Source organism: Tursiops truncatus, chromosome 10, assembly GCF_011762595.2.
Source record: "Tursiops truncatus isolate mTurTru1 chromosome 10, mTurTru1.mat.Y, whole genome shotgun sequence".
In the NCBI taxonomy this organism is placed as follows: Eukaryota; Metazoa; Chordata; class Mammalia; order Artiodactyla; family Delphinidae; genus Tursiops; species Tursiops truncatus.
Window position 1 is genome coordinate 49,342,617 of NC_047043.1, and position 20,124 is coordinate 49,362,740.

The 20,124-nt window shown below is 42.6% G+C and overlaps 1 protein-coding gene across 1 annotated transcript in view; it reads left to right on the forward strand.

The window, feature by feature from the left end:
• Positions 1 to 20,124, forward strand: part of TGFBR2 (transforming growth factor beta receptor 2) — a 95,109-nt gene that overhangs the window by 51,750 nt on the left and 23,235 nt on the right. The window contains exon 4 of the mRNA XM_019946918.3: positions 17,829 to 18,628. Within this exon, the coding sequence (XP_019802477.1) occupies positions 17,829 to 18,628 (800 nt within the window). The remainder of the gene's footprint in view (positions 1 to 17,828; positions 18,629 to 20,124) is intronic.

Genomic DNA, 20,124 nt, shown 5'->3' on the forward strand with positions numbered 1-20,124 from the left:
CAGTAAGGCTGGCGTTGCTGCGAAGCTGTGGTGAAACGTCTGCAGCCTCTCCTCTCACAGTGGCCTTCTCGTGTTCTGTAAACAACACACAGATGGGTGATGGCAAAAAGGGTCCGGGAGACTGTTTGCTACTTTCCAAGTACCTCAGTGTCCCACCAATGGAAAAACACTGGAGCTCGCTAACCACTGGGAAACTGACCCTCATGTCCGCCCGTCCTGAACTCCAGAGGCTGTATTTACCTCCAGCTGGACATCCGGCTGACTGGCTCTTGGAAAACCTTTTCTGATCCTCAAATAACTCTTACACGTTGCTAATTATGTAAAATCTCAGTGTTCCCAGCAATAATTATGCCTTATAAAAACTAATATTAACTTTTAAAGAAACAATTCATATTTGCTTCTTTACTTTAAAAAAATACATACACCTCATGCCACTGTCTCCAGTGTGAGGAACAATGGATCCTAAATTTAGTGATTAAGATTCCTTCCATGCCTCCTCTTTTTTCCCAGGTTCCATCCCAGTCTCCCGTCAGGCTGAAGTCGTTGTTCTGAACGGCCTTGGCCGCACATTGGAACCACCTGAGAAGCTTTAAAAATGACTCATTAACTGGGTCTTAGCTCTGCAGTTTCAGATTTAATTGATCTGGGGCCTGGTGTCAGGAATAAAAAAACAACAACCCACCAAGACATTCTAATATGCAGCCAGTGTTCGGAACCACTGAATTCAAGGCAGCTTGTTCTGCCACATCTTTTTGTATTTTTCATCATGTTCCACATATAACTTGAAAGAGGATGGTAACAATTAGGGAGCAGTAACCACCACAGGAAGTAGCTAAATTCAGCCCTCCAGGTTAGAGGAGAAGAAAAACAAGCAAACTCACACCTGGTTCACCCCCTCCCTGGGGAATAATAGGATTCCTTAATACAGGATGTCACTGTGCTTGCCACACTTTACAAGCGAGTACCTCAGAACGAGGCCGCGGGCCTCACTGGGTGGGCATCGGAGGTTTTAGAACTGGTGAAATGATGCATTCAGGGCAGACACATTTGCAACCTGAAGGTGTGGATGGCAGGCTCTGGGTGCCAAAAACCAACCACACTGTGGTTCAGGTGGAGCCAGAGAGGAGGCAGGAGGTGTTTCGGTGACGTGACAGGTATTGATAATGTGCACAATTGATGTGCTTTTCTAAAGCCGGGGGGTCTCCCTGATGGAGAGGATAGTGGGGTAACTCAAGCCCTCTTTCTCTGTTTTCAGGTTTCCTGAAAACATGAAGGGCCTCTAGACAGGGTGGAAGATATGATCCAGACAGGCAGCCAGGAAAAGAATGAGAGAATCGGGGCAGCTGGGGGATCTTAACAAAGCCCAAGCTAAGTTAGCGGTCAGAGGACTCTAACGCAGAGAGGGAAATGAAAAAATCCTGCTGCAGAGAGCACAGGTCAGCCCGTGGAGGATAGATATTCATAGGACGTGTCATTGTGTTGTGGGCAAAGCCTGGCACGTTTCAAGCTCTCTCTTCACGTAGGAAGGATGATCAGCAAAGGGGAAGGAATGCTAACGGCAGGGACAGGATCGGGGTTCTAACTGCTTGACATGACCGAGATACGAAACTGAACAGATACACGTCAAGCCAGGCCTGTCTGTCCACACAGTTGATGGCAAAGGAGCAGCTTATCAGAAAGCTGGCTTGGCATCTGCTCAGGCGATAAAGACCCAGGGGGTTAGAGGGAAGTTAAGGTCATTCTGAAATTGGGGTGACCTGGTGGAGAGAATCAAAAGGAAACGAGAGCACACAGACCAGCAGTAGTCTGTGCTCATTGGTAAGAACGGTGAGAGTCCTACTGTTACCTGTCTACACGGATTACGTCCCACGTATTGGAGCTGGGTCTGGTGAAATGTCACAGAGAATCTTGAGAAGCAAGAATGATTTCAGAGACCAGATCACTTTATACTTAGACCCGGCACGCATGGGGTGCCTGCTCCACGCTGGCAGGCGGGAGTCCGATAAACGTGCCAGACTTTAGGGTCTGATAAATAGGTCTTTTTAGGAGTGATTGAAGGAGGCAGAGATGTTCAGCTTGAAATGAGATGATTTAGGGAAATGCGTTAAGTGCCTAACAGCAGTTTGAGAGCTGCCATCCCATAGAAGGAGTCATTGCATTGTCTTTTGCTTTAGAGAATAGCACGAAAGCCAGTAAGTGGACTTACGGGAAGGCCATATTTGATTATAAAGAATATATTTTAAAATATCCCAATGTTGAGACTTTCTCCTAATAGGTCTATTGGGGTTAGATTATGGGATGATTTATAGAGGAGTGGAGTCCCTCTGTCGTAACACTTACGACAGAGGTTTCCTCTGTACCTTTCAGGAATATTCTGGAAGAGGCTGTCATACTGGATTAGACTACACGTAAGACCCTTTTGTTGGGGAGAGAGGTAGGGAGGAAATAACCTAAAGGAGACTCTGCAATGGGATGTGAGGTGAGGCAATAGCTTAGTTTTGAAATATGTACAATTGGAATAAAACAATCAAATGGACTGGAAAGAAGAATTCTTCCATCATTTGGGGAAAATGTATTCTCAAAGTTTGTCTAGAATGTCAAACAGTGCTGTCCATATGCTGGAAGTTAAATTAAGCCCTGCATGCCCAGTAAGCTACTGTCCTGTTGTTTAATTTAAAATGAGTTTTTATTGTTTGCCTGAATTTAATTGTTTACTTTTTCTTGAGATGATGGATGGGGAATTATATCTCATTCTACACTCCTCTTGAAGTTCATTTGACTAGAACATTCTCATGGACCATTTTCTCATTGGCTAGCACTGAATACAATTGCCCTAGGGCTTTGCAAGCAAGTCCACTGTCGATTTTCTCTGTAAGAGGGAAACAGCTCTGTGGCAGAATCCCAAGGGATGTTTGCTAAAGCAGTGCTTCTCAAACTTTACTGTGTAAATGAATCTCCTAGAAAACTTTATAAAATGCAGATTCTGCAGTCGGCAGTGTAAGACAGGGCTGAGATTCTGCGTTTCCAGTAAGTTCCCAGGTGCTGCCTGCTGATACTGCTGGCCTGGAGGTACCAAGAGATCCTTTTTGTACCGTGCCACCAGAAAATATGCAAAATATTGGAACTCCTGAGTTAGAAAGTATGTATACAGTGTGATGGATTGGGGGGTGTGTGTGAGCGAGAGATGGGGCAGTAACAGAGGAAAGCTGATAGGATGTGGAGTGTCACAGAATAAGGAGGCAATTTGCTTTGCTCCTTAAGAAATCCTGTATCTCTGCCTCTAGGGATCCCCATGTGTCTGTGCCTGGCCAGGGCTGTGACTCAGTAATGCTCCCTTTGTCTGTCTAATGAACATACTTGGAACATAGCCAGTAAACGTCTAGCGGATATCTGTATCTTTTGTTCACTTTCATCATTTTCTTTATTATAACTGGGTCCCACTTCACTAGACGTGATAAAACTGAATTTTGTCTCTGGGAAAACAGAATCCAAACCAGACAGCCAAAAAGCATCTGCCTTCCCTTCTCTCAGCGCAGCCAGACTGACTCCCTCCAAGGCCTTCTACCTGCTTTTTTTAAAAAATTGAAGTATGGTTGATGTACAGTGTTGTGTTACTTTAAGGTGTATAGCAAAGTGATTCAGTTATACATATATACATATATATTCTTTTTCAGATTCTTTTCCATTATAGGTTACCAGAAGATACTGAATATAGTTCCCTGTGCTCTACAGTAGGTCCTTATTGTTTATCTATTTATATACAGTAGTTTGCATCTGTTAATCCCATACTCCTAATTTATCCCCTCTCCCGCACTTTCCCCTTTGGTAACCATAAGTTTCTTTTCAAAGTCTGCGAGTCTGTTTCTGTTTTGTAAATAAGTTCATTTGTATCATTTTTTTAGATACTACATGTAAGTGATGTCATACGATATTTGTCTTTCTCTACCTGACTGACTTCACATAGTATGATAATCTCCAGGTCCATCCATGTTGCTGCAAATGGCATTATTCCGTTCTATTCTTTTTTCTTTTTTTTTTTTTCGGTACGCGGGCCTCTCACTGTTGTGGCCTCCCCCGTTGCGGAGCACAGGCTCTGGACGCGCAGACTCAGCGGCCATGGCTCACGGGCGCAGCCGCTCTGCGGCATGTGGGATCTTCCCGGACCGGGGCATGAACCCGTGTCCCCTACATCGGCAGGTGGACTCTCAACCACTGCACCACCAGGGAAGCCCTATTCCATTCTTTTTTATGGCTGAGTAATATTCCGTTATAAATGTACCACATCTTCTTTACCCATTCCTCTGTCGATGGACATTTAGTTTGCTTCCATGTCCTGGGTATTGTAAATAGTTGCTGCAGTGAACATTGGGGTGCATAGATCTTTTCAAAGTATGGTTTTCTCTGGATATATGCCCAGGAGTGGGATTGCTGGATCATACGGTAGCTCTATTTTTAGTTTTGTAAGGAACCTTCATACTGTTCTCCATAATGGTTGTACCAATTTACATTCCCACCAACAGTGTAGGAGAGTTCCCTTTTCTCCACACTCTCTCCAGCATTTATTGTTTGTAGACTTTTTGATGATGGCCATTCTGACCAGTGTGAGGTGATACCTTATTGTAGTTTTGATTTGCATTTCTCTGATAACTAGCAGTGTCGAGCATCTTTTCATGTGCTTTTTGGCCATCTTTATGTCTTCTTTGAAGAAATGTCTATTTAGATCTTCCACCCCTTTTTTAATTGGGTTGTTTGTTTTTTTGATATTGAGCTGTATGAGCTGTTTGCATGTTTTGGTGATTAATTCCTTGTCAGTTGCTTCGTTTGCAGATGTTTTCTCCCATTCTGTGGGTTGTCTTTTCGTTTTGTTTATGGTTTCCTTTGCTGTGCAAAAGCTTCAGAGTCCCAAGTTCTTAAAAACCGACTTATACTACCTCTAAGTATACAGAATAGTGTCTGTAAATTTTTTTTTTTTTTCCGGCCACACCGCATGGCTTGTGGGATCTTAGTTCCCTAACCAGGGATGGAACCCAGGCCCTCGGGAGTAAAAGCACGGAGTCCTAACCATTGGACCACCAGGGAATTCCCGGTATCGGTCAATTTTTGAATTGCAGAATCTGCTTTATTCTTAGGGCTTTCCAAATTGCCTGATAAAATATTACTTGTTTGAGTCTAGAACTATTTTTTTTTCTTCAAATTGTCAAAAAAGGCAACTTCTCTGTGTGCATTGAGAAAATCATGAAATCGAATCTTAGCTCAGTGTGGTGTCTGGACATATCATGGTTTAGAGGCAAAGAAGTAACGTGAAAGTATATCAGTTAGATTATAGACTTGGAAAGCTCAAGAGAAGTCCTCTTCCAAGAGCTGCAGGGACTTCAGGATTTGAAATGCAGTCTCTGTTGTGTAATATCCTGCACAAAATGTGACTTTAAACCCCCGGCAGCAAACACAGTGTGGCAAAGAGAGATGATTTGGGGATATACAGGAGACTTGGGATGAAAATCCTCAAATAAGCTCTTTTAACAAAATGTACTCTGTGGGCTTCCCTGGTGGTGTAGTGGTTAAGAATCCACCTGCCAGTGCAGGGGACACGGGTTCGATCCCTGGTCTGGGAAGATTCCACATGCTGCGGAGCAACTAAGCCCGTGCGCCGTAACTACTGAACCTGCACTCTAGAGTCCACGAGACACAACTACTGAGCCTGCGTGCCACAGCTACTGAAGCCCACATGCCTCAGCTACTGAAGCCCACATGCGTAGAGCCCGTGCTCCGCAACAAGAGAAGCCATTGCAATGAGAAGCCCATGCACCACAGCGAAGAGTAGCCCCCACTCACCACAACTAGAGAAAGCCTGCATGCAGCAACAAAGACCCAATGCAGCCAAAAATAAATAAATAAAATTTATTTTAAAAAATGTACTTTGTGTAGTCTCTTTGGAAATAATAGGGTTTTGGGACTGAATGTAAGAGTGCTTTTAATATTGTGAATTTCCTGTCTTCCCAATATCAAATCATTCTTTAAGTATAAATTATATCGTCAGAAAAGCAGCCACCTGTCAGTGGATCTGTTTGTACAGTAGATGAGCGAGCACAGTGGCATCTGGAGACTAAGAAACACTGAACAGGTGTAAAGGACCAGGCAAGATGAGGCTGTCGATGTATAGAGCTTTTTTATCTGGTAGGGCAGGTTCCCCCCTTTTGCCTTACTGTGCTGTTTGGTTGGGATCTGTAATTCATGTTGACTAGAAATAGCTATAGTTGGCCTCAGTGCCTGAACTGTTTTTCAAAGGAATGCATTTAAAATATCCCCATTACAGTAAGGTTTGCTGAGGATCGTTGGTATATATGTTCCTTACGGAGGCCTTTAGCTTTGTCACATACTTTCTCTATATCTACTGAATTGATCATACAGTTTTTTCTCATTTAAATTATTAATGTGGTCAACGATAGTTGTTTTCTTTGCATATTTGTTTTTAATTTAAAATAATACTTTTTATTTTACATCCTTGACTGGATTTGGGTTGCTGCCATTTTTATTTATTATTCGTTTTTTTTTTTTTTTTTGCGGTACGCGGGCCTCTCACTGTTGTGGCCTCTCCCGTTGCGGAGCACAGGCTCCGGACGCGCAGGCTCAGCGGCCATGGCTCACGGGCCCAGCCGCTCCGCGGCACGCGGGATCCTCCTGGGCCAGGGCACGAACCCGCGTCCCCTGCATCGGCAGGCGGACTCTCAACCACTGCGCCACTAGGGAAGCCCTCGTTTTTTTCAATCATGGTACATGAGTGAGATTGTTCTGTAATTTTCTTATATTCTTTTTGTCTGCTTTTGGTTGTCCTATTTTCAGAGAACGCTTTTCCTATTCACTGAGTTTGTGTGACATTGAAGTAACCTACTTCTTGAAAGTTCGGTGGCTCTAAGCTTCATCTAGGACAGGTGTGTGTTTGGGGCTTCGAGGGGAACACTGTTGCTCAAATGTTTTTGGAGACTTTTTCCCTCAATTTTTACTGGAAAAAAATTAACCTTTCTGAAAAGTTGAAAGAATGGAACAGTGAGCCCCTATATACCCTTTCCCTTTCTATCTATTTACCATGTGTTAACATTTTACCACCTTCTCATTTCTGTGTGTGTGGGGAGGCACTGGGGGTGGGTGTATTCCAGTCCACATTCAAATTTCCCCAAAGCAGTGGGGTTTCTGCTGTTCCAGTCAAGGACCACGCATGGCATTTGGTTATTTTGCCTCTTCAGTGTGTTTCTTTTTTTGTGTGACTCTGACTTGAAACAGGTGGGCCATTAATTTTATAGCGGCACATTCTGGATTTATCTGATGGTTCCCACTTGTTTAGACTATGATTAAACATTTTTGTAAGATTTCCACTGGCATTTTTACTGTAGGAAGTTTTTTTAGGGGGTTGACAGTTCCACAAAAATCAAATTCTGACACGTGTATTCAGTCACTGATACTAAGAAATTTGACAGTAAAAGGCTTAAAGATAAAAAACTTAGGGTTATACTGTGGAAGATTTTTAACTACTCAATTTCTTTAATGTTTGTAAGATTATTCAGGTTTTTCTTGGGTCAGTTTTAGTAAGTTACACATATAAACTTTTAGGACTTTGACCAATATTGTTTTAAGTTTTCAAACTTACTGGAAAAGTTTTTCAGATCCCTTGAGTCTTGGCTGTGCCCATGATTCTGTCTCCTCCGGGCCTTTGCCCTTGGCTATATATCAGTCTCACCGAGGTTTACGTGTTGTGTTGATCATGATACAACCCATTCAGCGTGTTGTTGATTCTCCCTCTTGTAACTTTGTTTTCTATTCCACTGATTTCAACTTTTATCTTTACTCTCTCTTTCCTTCTGTTTTCTTTGGTTGTGTAATCTTGTCCTTTTTCTAAATGCTCATATTGAAGCCTCTGTTGGCCAAAGATCCTGGGAGCTGCCGTCAGCATCCCTCTTGAATGACACTGCCCCTCCAACTCGCCACTAACTGCCACACCAGCCTCCTCTGCAAGGACCGCAGCTCGCTGTACACACAGGCTTCCATCTGCACGTCTAGGAAATGGGACCTGATTCAGATCTAGCAGTGTGGCTGCAGGGGTTCAGAATAATCCACGTGAAACCCAGTGTTTGGCATTTAGTAGGTTCTCAATAAATGAATGCTGTGCTTTTAAATATTACAATTAACTTGACTTAATGACTTGAGACAGGAAATTCTCCTTTCCCACCAGCGTATCTCTCTTGAGCACAGTTTCCTTCTTTGGATCTCAGCCTGTTGCTTTAGATGAACATGTTGGCGTGTGAAAATCTCTGTGGTTAGTGTGTCACTGCCAACTTCAAGCATCTCTGTGGTTGTCTTGCAGTGTTCACCAACGCACTGAGGTGTACAGAAAATGAGCATCTGTATCCCTTTCTGTGTCTTGGATAAATTACTATCTTCGTAAATTTTTGCCCAAACTCTTCATTGAGTGGAGGAATTGCAGAACTAATTCAAATATTAAAGTCAAATTCAGCTCTGTCAAATTCAGCTCTGTTACTTTGGTTTTTATCAAGATGCATTAACCAACCCACATAGGCATTTTTACTCTTGGACTTAATTTAATGTCCTTTTTACTATGTGATTTTTTGAAAAAAAAAAAAAGAATTATAGAGTTTCAGTTTTAAGTTCCTTTTGGTAATCAGTGTTGGATTTGGGCCTCACAGAGGACTTGAAAGAGCCTGGGAGCTACATGTTTCCATTGTGTTGCATGTATGTGCCCACCTGTGTGTGTGTGATTAGGCAACTTCTTTACTTTTTTTTTTTTTCCTTATTTACTTTTAAGTCATTCTGGAGGAACCTATACCAAGGAATTTCCCCTTGAGGTTTTCTGCCAGTTTGTGTTTTGTTTTTTTTTTTTTTGGTGTACTAACATTTCTCTTTGACATTTGTCCTTAAAAACTATTTATTTATCAAGATTCTGACATTTGCAAATGGCTCCTTATTTGCAAGTCAGTTTGGCTCCTCTATGTGGGACACATTTGGTTGGAAAATTTTGGAATTATTAAACGGGCCTTGGGTTCATCGCTAGGGAGACATCTTGGTGGCGTGGAAGGAACAAGGGCTCTGGAGCCACTCAGACCTGTGGGAAACAGGCTCCTCTCAGTTTCTTTCTTTCTTTTTTCCCCCCTTTCTTCCCTTCCCTTCCCTCTCTCTCTCTCTCACACTCCCCCTTCTGCCTCTCATCCCCCCCCCCCACTTCGCCTTTCTCTCTCTCTCCCTTTCCCTTCCTACCTCCCTCCCTCTCTCCCTCCCTCCCCGCCCCTCTCCTTCCCTCCCCGCCTCCCTTCATCCCTCCCTTCCTTCCTCAGTAGCCTCCTCTATAAACCAGGGCAATGAACAGAACCTGACTTGGCTGTTGAAGAAATAAAGTGAGATGCTGCTGATACAGTGAATGATCTTTCCCCAGTTCGATGAAGCCCATGATAGGGGAGTTATCTCTGGTGTCCTTAAGAGAGTTCAGAGGAGAATTTCCCATCCTTTTCCACTGCAGAGCTCACCTCACACATGATAGAATCCACCCTTGTCCACCAATGATGGAGGGTCCGTCATTGGCACCCGTATCCTTCCTTCCTAACTTCCCAGAGAAACAGATGAGTCTGGAAATCTCTGCTCTAGGAAATCCTGGCAGAGAGGCTAGGGCTTGATGCCTTCACTCTGCCCAGGGCTCTCTGGTTTTATGTGTGTGCCCTGTACTTCTGGGACGTTTGGCAAAGCCTGTGGATCTCTTCACAGTGATGTCTTCAAATACATAAAATAGTATACACAGGAGTTCAAAGAAGATCACACATAGTGTAATACAATTACCAAATATTTAAAAATATAAATTTGTGATATAGTAATATTTACTTCTATAGTAATGGTTTAAATAACAAGATCTAGCATCAGCTCGAACAAATTGAAATGGCTAAGTGATGAATATAAAGGATTCACCGAGGCCTCTGCAACACATGTAAAGCGGCATGAAAATATCAGTGGTTTCTCTTGGTGACAAAGTCATAGGTGTCGCTAATGCTGGGAAATGTGAAATTTTAGTTAAAGGTTAGAGAAAATAAAAAGATGACATTTTGCCCGTTTAAATTTACAGACTCCCAGAAGTCTATCTCTGGAGCCCAGGCTAAGAAAGTCTGCTGTTAACAGTGGAGAGCTGCATGTGTATGAACCCTGGAAAAGTTCCCCTCGTTTGTAATGCCCCCCAGAACTCTGTGTGGCTCAGTGTTACATAACAAGGGAGTGCCATGTGAACATCACCTTTTGGGCACTGGTTACCTGTGTGCCCAAGAAACAGTTCATGGAGGGTTCCACATCTTGAGTGCCCCACATTCTAGGTCCTGCGAAAGATTTTAGGGTTCTTCCTTGTGTAAGACTTTTCCTTCCCAGGCAGGGAAAAGATGCATATTTGCAAGAACACTAGTCCACTCTGGTTCTTAGTTAAGAGCCAAGGGGAACAGTCTGCACACCCGACACGTTGTCTGAGAACTGCCCATAGTTCAGCGTTAAACCTTAGTGGACGGCTGTGAAATCACTTAGTCCAGTCCCCAGTGAAGAAAACCACTTTATCAAATTGAGAGCTTGTATGAAGTCATTCTTAATCAGCTCCCACTGATGTGAAGTTTAGAGACAGTATAGCACGGGGTTAAGAGCGGGGGTCTCTAATCAAACAGAGCTTGAGAAATTATTTAAACTGTCTGACCCTTAGCTTCCCTATCTGAAAAATTGGGTTTATAATAATAGCAGTATCTACCTCATAGGGTTTTTCTTTCAATTAAATATAAATATTATATAAAACTCTTGGCACACAGAGAAGTACATAATTTGTATTCGATAATTATGAGTTTCTGTGTAACTGGGGGCTGGCAAAAAGAAATACTTCCTGCTGGTCTCTGAGTAAAGGAGAAGCTAGCTTGTACCTACTGTAGCTATAGCTGTTGGTTTTTCTAGGAGCAGCTCAAGGGTTAACTCTGAGAGCGTGTGGGTGGCTTCGGTTTAGATAAAGCCACATCCCAAAGCTTCCTTTCAGCGCGATTTGCTATTGTTAGGGTTTTTCACCACTGCTTTGAAGTTTCAAGGTTGACAGATGATAATAGATAATTCCTGCCTCACCACATTTTTACCTGTAGGTTTTCAAAAAGAAATCAAAGGGAATTTGAGGGGAAAGTAACACTTTGGTTTCTGACATTGAAGGGGGGATTTCTAGAGTCTTCTTCAATTAATAAATTAAAGGAGATTTCTGTTTTTGTGTTTCCCTCAGCATGAAGAAGACTAGAAGTCAGCAAGGAAGACCCTTTTACATATATGGACAGGAATTAGAGAATAAAATTATCAGGGATACATGAACAGTTCATTTGGATGTTTTACACCCTTAATGAATTGGAGACATAGCTGAGTAATTATGCAGTTAATATTTAAAATTTTTTCGTTGTGTTGTTTTCTCATATGTAAAAGAATATTCACATTGGGCCAGAATGAAGCTTCTCCAAATTCTGCCAATGCATTGCAGGTTGTTAAAATAACACCAGTAGAAGAGGGGCTAGTAAACTTTTTCTGTAAAGGGCCAGGTAGTAAATATTTTAGGCTTTCTGGGCCAGACATGATCTCTGTTGTATGAACTACTTAGTTTCTTTTTGTATTTAAACGAGCCTTTAAAAATGAAAAATTCACAGCTCTTGAGGCTGTACAGGAGCAGCCTGTGGGCCCTGGGGCCATAGTTTGCCAACCCCTGCTGTAGAGCATAAAGAAAGGAAGGGATTTTTTTTTTTTAATTGAAGTATAGTTGATGTACAATGTTGTGTTAATTTCTGCTATACAGAAAAGTGATTGTTATACATATATATATATATACATATATATATATATATATATATATATATATATACACACATACACACACATTCTTTTTTTTCATATTCTTTTCCAGTATGGTTTATCACAGGATATTGAATATAGTTCTCTGTGCTGTAGAGACCCTGTTGTTTATCCATTCTATATATAAAAGCTTACATCTGCTAACCCCAGCCTCCCACTCCATCCCTCCCCCCTTGGCAATGTCCTCTATGTCCGTGATTCTGTTTCTGTTTCACAGATAGGTTCATTTGTGTCATATTTTGGATACCACATGTAAGTGATATCACATGGTATTTGTCTATCTCTTTCTGACTTCACTTAGTATGATAATCTCTAGGTCCATCCATGTTTCTGCAAATGGCATTATTTCATTCTTTTTATGGCTGAGTAGTATTCCATCATTGTATATATGTACCACATCTTCTTTATCCAAGAATGGGAGGGATATTGTCCCACATAAGTAATCATTCATTCAGCTTCTACAGGAAACATTTGCTGAGTACCTAAGTGCCCCGCCCTGAGTCAGCTGCTGGGTAGAGCCTGGTGATCAATACGTGTGGATTTACCCTTGTAGAGCTTACTTTTTCATGGGAGGAACAAGCAATCAGAGAATCAAACCCATTTATTTATAAGACATTTTATGTTGTTAAAGACAAGTGTCCACCTGAAGAAAACACGCCCATTGGATAGTCCAGATAGTAGAGGTGGAGTTATAGGAGGGGAACCTTACTTTCTGCTGCATCTCAATATCATTTCATCTGTCCCCTCAATCTTGATCTCCAGGTTCATTCTTTGTTGGACAAGAGAGACCATCCATACTTCTGCACAAGACCTTCTGTTTCACTTGTAGTTCCAATCTTTCTTGTAATCACTTTGTCCCACCACACTGAAGCCTCTAGTCCCACCTGCCTTGGGTCCCACTCAAGCCTGACAGTGTAAGAACTTAGGTTTTCAAGATTCAATCACCAAATTGTTTCCTTCTTCCTATTCTTTAAAATTTTATTGAAGTATAGTTGATTTACAATGTTGTGCTAATTTCTTCTGTACAGCAAAGTGACTCAGTTATACAGACATATATATTCTTTTCCATTATAGTTTGACACAGGATATTGAATATATAGTTCCTTGTGCTATGTAGTAGGACCTTGTTGTTTATCCATCCTATATATAATAGTTTGCCTCTGCTAATCCCAAACTCCCATTCCTTCCTGCCCCTCCCCACCTTGGCAAGTCTGTTGTCTATATCTGTGAGTCTGTTTTTGTTTCGTAGATTTGTATCGTATTTTAGATTCCACATATAAGTGATATCATATGGTATTTGTCTTTCTGTGTCTGACTTACTTCACTTAGTGTGATAATCTCTAGGTCCATCCATGTTGCTGAAAAATGGCATTATTTTATTCTTTTTGATGGCTAATATTCCATTGTGTGTGAGACACACACTACATCATCTTTATCCATTCATCTGTTGATGGACATTTAGGTTGTTTCCATGTCTTGGCTATTGTAAATAGTGATGCTATGTACATAGGGGTGCATATATCTTTTTGAATTATACTTTTGTTAAGAGTATATTCCCAGGAGTGGGATTGTTGGATCATATGGTGACTCTAGTTTTAGTTTTTTGAGGAATCTCCATACTGTTTTCCATAGTGGCTGCACCAATTTACATTCCCACCAACAGTGTAACAGGGTTCCCTTTTTTCTGCACCCTCTCCAGCATTTGTTAATTGTAGACTTTTTAATGATGGGCATTCTGACTGGTATGAGGTGGTACCTCACTGTAGTTTTAATTTGCATTTCTCTAAAAATTAGCAGTGTTGAGCATCTTTTCATGTGCCAGTTGGCCATCTGTATGTCTTCTCTGGAGAAATGTCTATTTAGGTCTTGTGCCCATTTTTTGATTGGGTTTTTTTGTTGTTGTTGTTGAGTTGTATGAGCTGTTTGTATATTTTGGAAATTAAGCTCTTGTCAGTCACATCTTTGCAGATATTTTCTCCCATTCTATAGGTTTTCTTTTTGTTTTGTTTATGGTTTCCTTTGTTGTGCAAAAGCTTGTAAGTTTGATTAGGTCCCATTTGTTTATTTTTGTTTTTATTTCTATTGCCTTGGGAGATTGACCTAAGAAAACATTGGTACAATTTATGTCAAAGAATTTTTTGCCTATGATCTCTTCTAGGAGTTTTATGGTGTCATGTCTTATGTTTCAGTCTTTAAGCCACTTTGAGTTTATTTCTGTGTATGGTGTGAGGGTGTGTTCTAACTTCATTGATTTACATGCAGCTGTCTAACATTCTCAGCACCACTTGCTGAAGAGACTATCTTTTTCCCGTTTTATATTCTTGCCTCCTTTGTTGAAGATTAATTGACTGTAGGTGTGTGAGTTTTCTTCTGGGCACTCTATTCTGTTCCATTGATCTGTATGTCTCTTTTTGTGCCAATACCATGCTGTTTTGATTACTGTAGCTTTGTAGTATTGTCTGAAGTCTGGAAAGGTTATGCCTCCTGCTTTGTTTTCCTAAGGTTTGCTTTGGCTTGGTCTTTTATGTTTCCATATAAATTTTAGGATTTTTTGTTCTAGTTCTGTGAAAATGTCAGGGGTAATTTGATGGGGATCACATTAAATCTGTAGATTGCTTTGGGTAGTATGGCCATTTTAATAGTATTAATTCTTCCAATCGAAGAGCATGAGATATCTTCCATTTCTTTGAATCATCTTTAATTTCTTTTATTAATGTTTTGTAGTTCTCAGCATATTAAGTCTTTCACCTCTGTGGTGAAGTTTATTTATTTTTTTTGATGTGCTTTTTAAAGGGATTGTTTATTTACATTCACCTTCTGATATTTCACTGTTAGTATAAAGAAATGCAACCAATTTCTGTATGTTAATCTTGTATCCTGCTACCTTGTCGAATTTGTCTATTCTTTTTAATACATTCATGTATCTTCCTCAAAAATAGTGATTTTTTTTTTCCCTTTTGGTTGCTGAAATCCTGATGCTTGGGGGTACTTTTCATGTTTTTAGTGGCATCAAATAGGTGTAAGACGTAAGGCTTTCATCTAGAATAGTCAGTGGAAGTTGGCATTTCCACTTAGAACTTCTCTTAAGAATAGGTAGTGGGCTTCCCTGGTGGCGCAGTGGTTGAGAGTCCGCCTGCCGATGCGGGGGACACGGGTTCATGCCCCGGTCTGGGAGGATCCCACATGCCGCGGAGCGGCTAGGCTCGTGAGCCATGGCCGCTGAGCCCATGCATCCGGAGCCTGTGCTCCACAACGGGAGAGGCCACAGCAGTGAGAGGCCCAGCAGTGAGAGGCCCGTGTACCGCAAAAACAAAAACAAAAACAAAAACAAACAAACAAAAAAAGAATAGGTAGTTAATCATAGTGCCACTTGACATTGTCTTAGTTTCATTTCTCTCTGTGCTTCTTTAAGTGAAGGCATCAAATACCATTTAGGTAATGGGTTCCCTTTGAGAGATTATCTCTGTTCCACCTGGACTGTATTCTCATCACTTTTTAAAATCACTGCCAGTAGGTGAATACTGCCAGTTATATAATTATGAATCCGTCCTTGGACATGATGTCTGGTCCCAAACCACCTACCCAAACTTTCCTCTCTATTCCTTTGTGCACAGTTGTCAGTTTGGGACTCCTGCTCTTCCTCAGGTAGATCCTGTATTCTTACTTCTCCACATAACATTCCTTCTGCCATCATTGACTGCTTCCCATCCTTCACTGGCCAGCTCACAGTCCTTACCACTGTGCCATCCCTGTCTCTCTGTCTTTCCCACACTCCAGCATAGATGGGGGCACGCATTAGCTTCCATCCCAGACTGCTGGATGTTGCCGGGCAGGTGTAGACACATCCTAACTTATCTGCTGGGTCATCCCCACTTTGAGGGCTGTCCCATCCCCTAGTAGGACCTCAGTAGTTCTGTGTTTAATGAATGAATCTAGCTTCTGAACATGAGGACTGCTCCTTAGTGGGCACCTTTGAGAGAAAATGAATGACTGATAAAGTAATAGAATTCTGGCATCCGTTTCCAGTGGAGACAGGCTAGCACAAAGCTCTCCCTGAACTATAACTGTGTTTCCCTGACTCTTGCCCACTGAGCATCTCCAACCGCGTTCTTCTTCCCAAGAAGAAAACTATTTAACCAGAGCCAACCAAGGCCAGCTCATGAATCAAAGTTTGAGGAACAAGACATTGTAGTTACTTAGCTGGTGATAAGGGCTCTTCTCCATTCCCCCACAGAGCCTGCCTCACTGGTCCCAGTCAGGAAACTGGCCTGCACTTCCCTTCTATAACTTCTCTCACTAATGTTTCCATTATTGCTACTAAATATCCCTGTTCTATGAAGCTATAAATCACATGACACTGAAAAGAGAAACATTACGGGGATATAAGGTAACTGACTTCCAAAGAGACCCTTACCACAGACCAGTAGGCCCAAAGCTGATGTTTCACGGTAGCCTGGGTGTTGAGCAGAACAGGACAAGTTAGAGTTTACAAAAGAGCACAGACTGCGGCAGGACTGTGGCTGTCTCTTTGTTTTCACCAGATACCATATACGTGAGCACTCTGGAGGCAGGAGTTGTCATTTTCTGTATTCCCAAAACCTCCTGCAGTGCTTGGAGCTTAGTGAACACTCAGTAAATGCTTCATCCATTTATTCAACACTTATTAAGGCCCTCATGTGTGCTAAGTGCTGGTTACAGTCATGGAGAAGAAAGGCATCGTCCCTGGCAGCATAGAGCTCTCAGTCTGCTGGGGTGGGGAAAGTAGGGAAAGGCAGATATGAAACCAATAAATGGAGTCATAGTTATTTAACTCAAATTGTGCTCACTTCTTGCACAGGAAAAATGTGGCATGCTATGAGAATATATAAAATAGAATGTTTCCCTCAATTTCCTTTAGGGAGTGACGTTTAAGCTGAGTTTTGTGGGCGTTTTTTGTGGTTTTTTTTTTTTTTTTTTTAGCAGAGAAAGATTTATTGCAGGGCCATGCAAGGAGAACAGGTAGCTCATGCCCACCCCCCGCCAAAACCCCAAATCTCCCGAAGGGTTTCAGCGAAGCATTTTTTAAACTGAAGTATAGTTGACTTACAATGTTGTGCTAATTTCTGCTGTCCAGCAAAGTGATTCAGTTATATATATAGGTACATCCTTTTTTTAATATTCTTTTCCATTATGGTTTATCCCAGGAGATTGAATGTAGTTCCCTGTGCTATACAGTAGGAACTTGTTGTTTATTTTATATGTAATGGTTTGCATCTGCCAACCCCAAACTCCCAATCCATCCCTCTCCCACCTCCCCTACCCCTTGGCAACCACAAGCCTGTTCTCTGTGTCTGTGAGTCTCTTTCTGTTTTATAGATAAGTTCATTTGTGCCATATTTTAGATTCCACATGTAAATGATATCATATGGTTCTTGTCTTTATCTTTCTGATTTACTTCACTTAGTATGATCATGTCTCGCTCATCCATGTTGCTGCAAATGGCATTATTTCATTCTTTTTTTATGGCTGAGTAATATTCCATTGTATATATGTACCACATCTTCTTTATCCATTCCTCTGTCGATGGACATTTAGGTTGTTTTTATGTCCTGGCTATTGTGAATAATGCCAGCAAACCATTTTTAAAGACCAGGCGTGGGAGGGGCATCCCAGGGTATGTGATTAGCTCATGCACAATTCTCTGATTGGTTAATGTTGAGTTTTGATTTCTAAGATGAGTTTTGAGGGAAGAGTAGGAGATACTGACTAGATGGCCAGAGGCAGGCAAGACTGGACAAATGCACACTAGCATCCATGCCTGTAATAAAAACTCACCATATGCTGTCCACAGAAACTATGCTGAAGGTAAAACCTACGATGCTTGGGGTGTGGACCACTTCCTTCCAGTGCACACCTGCTGACCCAGCTCCTTCTCTCCTTTGTTTCCACCTTAGAATACGCCACCAACAACCCCGACTTGCTGTTGGTCATCTTCCAAGTGACAGGTGTCAGCCTCCTGCCGCCGCTGGGCATCGCCATTGCTGTCATTGTCACCTTCTACTGCTACCGCGTCCACCGGCAGCAGAAGCTGAGCCCGGCCTGGGACTCGGGCAAGCCGCGCAAGCTGATGGAGTTCAGTGAGCACCTGGCCATCATCCTGGAGGATGACCGCTCTGACATCAGCTCCACCTGCGCCAACAACATCAATCACAACACGGAGTTGCTGCCCATTGAGCTGGACACCCTGGTGGGCAAAGGGCGCTTCGCCGAGGTCTACAAGGCCAAGCTGAGGCAGAACACGTCTGAGCAGTTTGAGACCGTGGCCGTCAAGATCTTCCCCTATGAAGAATATGCCTCCTGGAAGACGGAGAAGGACATCTTCTCGGACATCAACCTCAAGCACGAGAACATCCTGCAGTTCCTGACAGCTGAGGAGCGCAAGACGGAGCTGGGCAAGCAGTACTGGCTGATCACCGCCTTCCACGCCAAGGGCAACCTGCAGGAGTACCTGACGCGCCACGTCATCAGCTGGGAGGACCTGCGCAGGCTGGGCGGCTCGCTGGCCCGTGGCATTGCACACCTACACAGCGACCACACGCTGTGCGGCCGACCCAAGATGCCCATCGTGCACAGGGACCTCAAGAGCTCCAACATCCTGGTCAAGGGAGACCTCACCTGCTGCCTCTGTGACTTCGGCCTCTCCCTGCGGCTGGACCCCACTCTGTCTGTGGATGACCTGGCCAACAGTGGGCAGGTAGGGCAGCCCCGGCCCCCTTGGGCCCCTCCCCTTGCTACTGGCACCCCTCCCTCTCATTTCCATCAGCCCTGCACTCTGACACTGGTCCAGGGAATCCAGTTAATCCTGACTGCACCCCGTTCTCGTGCCGGGGTACCTCTGCCAACCAGCAGCATTTCTCTGCCTGGTTCTCCAGATCCTTACCAGCCTAGGACAGGCATTTCTCCCTGAGTCAGTTCTCATTTCTCTTCCATTTGGACATTATTTTCCTTTGCTTCGAACACTGCTAGTACTGTATTTCTATCTTTTCCCTGTCTTGGGGTTGTACTCAGCCCTTGCTACTCTGTATTCTTGGTCCTTATATTGTTTTTATTTTGGTTTTGGTTTTTTTGGGTTTTTTTTTTTTTTTACCATTTTAGAAGGCAGTCTCCTTGAAGTCCAAATCCACATCCATTTGGTCACATCCATCACAAGGCCTTGAACAGGGAAAGTGACCAATAAGTATTTGTAGAGTGAGTGACGGACTGGGTGAAGGAAGAGTTCCTCTTTTGAAGCACCTCACTGATTAAAATTGAAACCTTTTTGGTTAAGGAGCTATTAGATACTAACATTACCATCATTCTTTATGTTTCACACACCGGAAGCTTGGCTGTGGGTTAGAGTGAAGTGTTGAGAGCACCGCTGTTTCCTCTCACCAGGCTGAGGGGAGTGCTTTTGAAGCATCTAGTCACTGCTCAGGCAGCTCTCTGGGTCCATGGCCACACATCAAGTGTAGAGATAAACATGTAGAAACACGGACAGATTACTGTGCCAGGGTAACAAGTCATGCAATGACCTATTACAAAGAAAAATTTCTTCTAATGCATGCCAGTAAGAAGCGTTATTTGGGGTGATATTATCAACTCACTTGACATTCCCTGGATCCTTGGGAAGGTAGGATTTCATTGTTATTTAGTCAGTCTATACAAGCTGCATTATCAAACATTCAAGTGATTTTTTTCCCCCAGAAGCATTTCTTATATGTTCCTATGTATCGCAGTGTTTTCATACTACCAGTCATCGTTCAAATAAAACTACATAGCATGCCCATCAAAATTATAAAATGAGGGCTTCCCTGGTGGCGCAGTGGTTGAGAGTCCGCCTGCCGATGCAGGGGACACGGGTTCGTGCCCCGGTCCGGGAAGATCCCACATGCCGTGGAGCGGCTAGGCCCGTGAGCCATGGCCGCTGAGCCTGTGTGTCCGGAGCCTGTGCTCTGCGATGGGAGAGGCCACAACAGTGAGAGGCCCGCGTACCGCAAAAAAAAAAAAAAAGAAAAAATTAAAATTATAAAATGACCAGGTTTGGGCTCTTAATGGAAATACTTTCATACAATTCAATTTAGCAGAGATTTTATGTAATTATATGACATGCTCGGCACACTAGAATGTGCCATGGGGTAAACAAAGAAGATTAAGACAATTCTCAAGTGACAAAAAATTAATGGCAATTATTATTTCACCACAAATCTTGGA